The sequence below is a fragment of the Leuciscus leuciscus genome, assembly GCF_965113295.1.
Source record: "Leuciscus leuciscus genome assembly, chromosome: 14".
Lineage (NCBI taxonomy): Eukaryota > Metazoa > Chordata > Actinopteri > Cypriniformes > Leuciscidae > Leuciscus > Leuciscus leuciscus.
Window position 1 is genome coordinate 41,651,857 of NC_138738.1, and position 5,331 is coordinate 41,657,187.

General features: G+C 41.6%; 1 protein-coding gene across 1 annotated transcript in view; it reads right to left on the reverse strand.

The window, feature by feature from the left end:
• Positions 1-922: 922 nt before the first annotated feature.
• The window catches only part of cacng2b (calcium channel, voltage-dependent, gamma subunit 2b), a 20,010-nt gene continuing 15,601 nt past the window's right edge, over positions 923-5,331 (reverse strand). The window contains exons 3-4 of the mRNA XM_082189848.1: positions 3,256-3,396; positions 923-2,205 (exon numbers count right to left, since the gene is read on the reverse strand). Coding sequence (XP_082045974.1) covers positions 1,685-2,205; positions 3,256-3,396 — 662 coding nt within the window. The 3' untranslated portion in view covers positions 923-1,684. The remainder of the gene's footprint in view (positions 2,206-3,255; positions 3,397-5,331) is intronic.

Sequence of the window (5,331 nt, forward strand, 5' to 3'; positions counted from 1 at the left end):
GGTTTATTAACAGATGTTCATATATTCATGTATGCATCTTTCATATATATATATATATATATATATATATATATATATATATATATATATATATATAAGTATATATATATATATATATAGTCATGTATCATTAAGTTTCTAATGACATATAAATGGCGTCCGGTTCGTGGGATAGTTTCTCTGTTCCCTGCAGTCACAGCGGCCACGAAGCTTCACAGTATTTATGTGCAACAAAATGAACATGAAGACGAGAGATCACAAGCTCGAGTCTCATTGGCTCTCTCGTCACATGGTCGAAAACTTGTTAGTTTATGTAAGATAAGAAAATCATGCATTTCATTTTTCTTTTTTTTTCTTTTGTTTGGACTTCAACATGTAAACTCATCATCATTAGTGTTATAAATAAGTCCGTCAGTGCGAGGAGTCGTCCCCCTCCTCACTCGTAGGCAGTGTTGGGGAAAGTTACTTCAAAAAGTAATGCGTTACAATATTGCGTTACTCCCTTAAAAAGTAACTAATTGCATTACTTAGTTACTTTTTAAGAACCGTAATGCGTTACGTTACTTTCTCTCACCTGGGCTGGGCTTGTTTTTTCTATAACAAAAAGTTTTATCTTTGGGCAAATGTAGAGGCCCTTTCAGACTCAAACTGAAGTAAGTCTGAAGGAAATGCAAATTCACGCGTTTGCTCAAACAAACCTTTCATTCTGCAGAACGGAAGAATAAGATGCAGGAGAAGAAAGTTTAACACTTACTTTACCAATAAAAACAAAAACTCTTTTTTGGTTATGGTTTAACTGAATCATCGAAGATCAGCGTTGGTCAATAAAGTGAGATTAAATGCATACAAATATTTGTTTTATTTAACATAATAATTGGAGGTTTGCGAATTATTCAGATTTTGCATTTCACCGATTTTATTCATTTTGAGGAATACTGAATCTTTTTTGTGCAAGTGAGATTAGTAAACGCACGCTCACATTTAGTCTAGAACGACAATACCCGTCATGTTCACACACAACATGAGCACAGGAGAGCTGTCAGTCAATAAACGTGAAAAAGTAACTTGCGTTACTTATTTTAAAAAGTAACTCAGATATTTTGCTAGTAATGCGTTACTTTACTAGTTCAGGGTTCGTGCAGAAACTGTAAAAAGAAGTTCCAGGACTTTCAAGCACTACTATTTTTGGTTTTCAAGGACTACAATCAAAGATCGCACTTATCAAACAATATCTTAAGGATTTTTTCAACTCAAATTACAGGTATAAGGTATCCAAAATACAACTTACAATGTATTTAATAATATATATTAAATACAAAGTTTATAATGCTATTATTGTTCAATAAATAATATTTTATATTATAATGTTGGCGTACTTCGTATTGAGGAAAGGTTTGACGGGGGTTTATCAGTGTTCATTTTGCGTGAAAAGATTGCATTTGTGTTTTTCCGGAAATATTTAATTTCATATATATATATTGTATTTAAATAAGTCAAGCACTTTTCAAGTACCTCTTCGTAAATATGGCTATTTTCAAAGGTTTTCCAGGACTTAAATTTCAAAAAGTCAAGTACTTTAAGCACCTTGTACAAACCCTGCAAGTTACTTGAAAAAAAGTAATCTGATTACGTAACTCAAGTTACTTGTAATGAGTTACGCCCCAACACTGCCTGTAGGGGGCGCTCATACAGGTGTGGTGCGCCGGTCCTTCGCATCCTTCGGGATGCAGTTGTGGACCTGAAGGAAATCCGGTTCTCTGTCGGAGTTGTACATCGGAGGCGTCTCGTGAGGAGTCTTCGTTTCGCCGCGGCCGAGTGTGTACATGGAGATATCGGTGGACGGTAACGGGCCGAACCCCTTCAGGCCCACCGGCGAAGCGTCCCGCGAGTGCGACGGGTCGGTGGAGCGACTGGACGAGCGCGAGCGGCGCCGGTAACGGTACCGATAGCTCGGGATCCTCGTGATGGCGGATCCCTGAAGATATTCCCCGACGTCCACCCGCACTCGGGCCACGCGTAACTCCCGGTGCCGGTCGATGAACATGTGCACGGCCAGAACGCCCACCATCTCCGCCATGATGAAGGAAAGGGCGCCGAAATAAAAACTCCAGCCGTACGAGTAGCTGTTCTTTTTGGAGTCGCTCTTGGACGGGTCTCCTGCGTTGGCTGATATGTACACGATTATCCCGATGATGTTGCTCAGACCTGAGGATCGACAATCAGACAGAACAATCACTTGCTAAGAACATTTTGTTAAAGTTCCTCTGTAATCGATCATTTTATCTCTTAAAACTCATCCTGATCACCAAAGTGACATTTACAAAAAAAAAAAAAGTCCTTGAGAAAAAATCGTCATGCCTTAAAATAGTGTAACTCGACACCCTTGCCTCATTTAGTATACGCGGTTCTATTAATATGCAAATTGGGTTAGAAAAAATATGCCTTTATAAAGGTAAAAATGGCTATAAAAGTTAAAGTCCCCTGTGGTAAAAAACAAACAAAAGCTTTTAATGTTGTTTATGTGTGTATGTGGTGTGTTTAATATACTTTAAGACAAAGCATGTGTAAGTTCATAAGTCGACAGCATTGCTGAGTATTTCCTCCTTAAAACTGCAGTGAACCAAAGACAGTCTCAAACACACGCTTTGAAATCGCTGGTGTTTCTGACGTCACAAACTACCTTGTAACCAATCAGATCAACGTGTGATCGTCAACCAGTGGATCTCTGAGCTGAGTGAGTGGAGGCGGGGCTCATTTGCATATTTATAGAAATGTGTATACTAAATGAGGCAAGGGTGTCGAGTGAGGCAGGTCATTCAAGATATTTTTTATCAAGGAAAAAACTTTTAAATATGTCACTTTAGTGATCAAAGAGAGAATGTTCTCTGAACGCTCTGAAACAAGTAGTTACATTTAAAAAAAGTTAGACGAACATCCAACTACGTTTCAGAAACAAACATTCCATGAACAAAATATAAATGATGTTTTTGTGCTGATGTTTAGAGAACATTATTAAAGACCTGATAACTCTGAATGAACATTAAATTAATATTACTGGAAGAACGTTTGAACTTTGAGAAAACCTTGACAGAACGTTTTGTAAGGGATAATGTATAATAACATCCAGCTGGTTGTTATCTCAGAATAAACCCGACCGGGTGATCAGGATCAGGTCTTCATCAGCCTGAAGGGGTTTATTCTGAGATCACACACACACACACACACACACACACACACACACACACACACTCTCACCTGCAGATACAAAGAAGATCCCTGCGCTGAGAATGATGTTGTGTCGAGACTTGTAGAACTCGCTGCCGGCGACACAGAGTCCACCGATGAACAGCAGGATCACACTGAGGATGGGGAAAATACTCGAGGCCCGGACCGCACCTGCACACACACACACACACACACACACACACACACACGTCTGGTTCGCTATCTTTGTGGGGACTCTCCATAGACGGTTTTTATAGTGTACAAACTGTATATACTATCCCCTTACACTAACCCTACCCCTAACCCTACCCATCACACACACACACACACACACACACACACACACACACACACACTAACCCTACCCCTAAACCTACCCATCACACACACACACACACACACACACACACACACACACACACACACACACACACACTAACCCTACCCCTAAACCTACCCATCACACACACACACACTAACCCAACCCCTAAACCTACCCATCACACACACACACACATACACACACTAACCCGACCCCTAAACCTACCCATCACACACACACACTAACCCGACCCCTAAACCTACCCATCACACACACACACACACATACACAAACACACACACACACACACATACACACACACACACACACACACACACACAGTAACCCGACCTCTAAACCTACCCATCACACAAAACTTTCTACATTCTTACATTTAAAAATATATATAGTTTAGTATGTTTATTAACCCGTTTCCCTCGTGGGGAACCGATGGTCCTCAAAGCTGATCTCAGGTTTTACTATCCTCGTGGGGACTTTAAACCTGTACCTGTACACACACACACACACCGATTAACACACACACTGCTGAACGGTTTGAACGGCAGTCATCACTGCATCTGATTGGCACACACACACACACGTCAGTTCAGATGTCCAGTTCATCTGTCTCAGTTCCTTCATCATCACACACTGCATAATTAATTATTCATGTGTCCTTCCCTCAACTCTGACCTCTAATCAAGAGATGTATAGTGTGTATAGAGTGTGTGTGTGTGTGTAACAATGCTGCCAGAAACCACACGATTGATTGACTGATGACATCACAGCATGAGGTCACCACTTCCTGTCCAGTGACATGACATCACTCATCGATCTGTGTGTTCAGGCCTCAGAACTGATGATGTAAAGAGGTCGTTATAATCAGTTTTATATAATGTATAAACGTGTGTGTGCTTCATAGAGTCGAGCTCTACAGCTTCTGTGTGTCGCTCGTCCTGCGTGAGGAGGAAGAGATGAGGAGGAAGAGATGAGGAAGAGATGAGGACGAGGAGATGAGGATGAAGAGATGAGGAGGAAGAGATGAGGAAGAGATGAGGATGAAGAGATGAGGAGGAAGAGATGAGGAGGAAGAGATGAGGATGAAGAGATGAGGAGGAAGAGATGAGGAGGAAGAGATGAGGATGAAGAGGAAGAGATGAAGAGGAAGAGATGAAGAGGAAGAGATGAGGAGGAAGAGATGAGGAAGAGGAGATGAGGATGAAGAGATGAGGAGGAAGAGATGAGGAAGAGATGAGGACGAGGAGATGAGGATGAAGAGATGAGGAGGAAGAGATGAGGAAGAGATGAGGACGAGGAGATGAGGATGAAGAGATGAGGAGGAAGAGATGAGGAAGAGATGAGGATGAAGAGATGAGGAGGAAGAGATGAGGAGGAAGAGATGAGGATGAAGAGATGAGGAGGAAGAGATGAGGAGGAAGAGATGAGGATGAAGAGATGAGGAGGAAGAGATGAGGACGAGGAGATGAGGATGAAGAGATGAGGAGGAAGAGATGAGGAAGAGATGAGGACGAGGAGATGAGGATGAAGAGATGAGGAGGAAGAGATGAGGAAGAGATGAGGATGAAGAGATGAGGATGAAGAGATGAGGAGGAAGAGATGAGGAGGAAGAGATGAGGATGAAGAGATGAGGAGGAAGAGATGAGGAGGAAGAGATGAGGATGAAGAGATGAGGATGAAGAGATGAGGAGGAAGAGATGAGGATGAAGAGATGAGGAGGAAGAGATGAGGAGGAAGAGATGAGGATGAGGAGATGAGGATGAGGA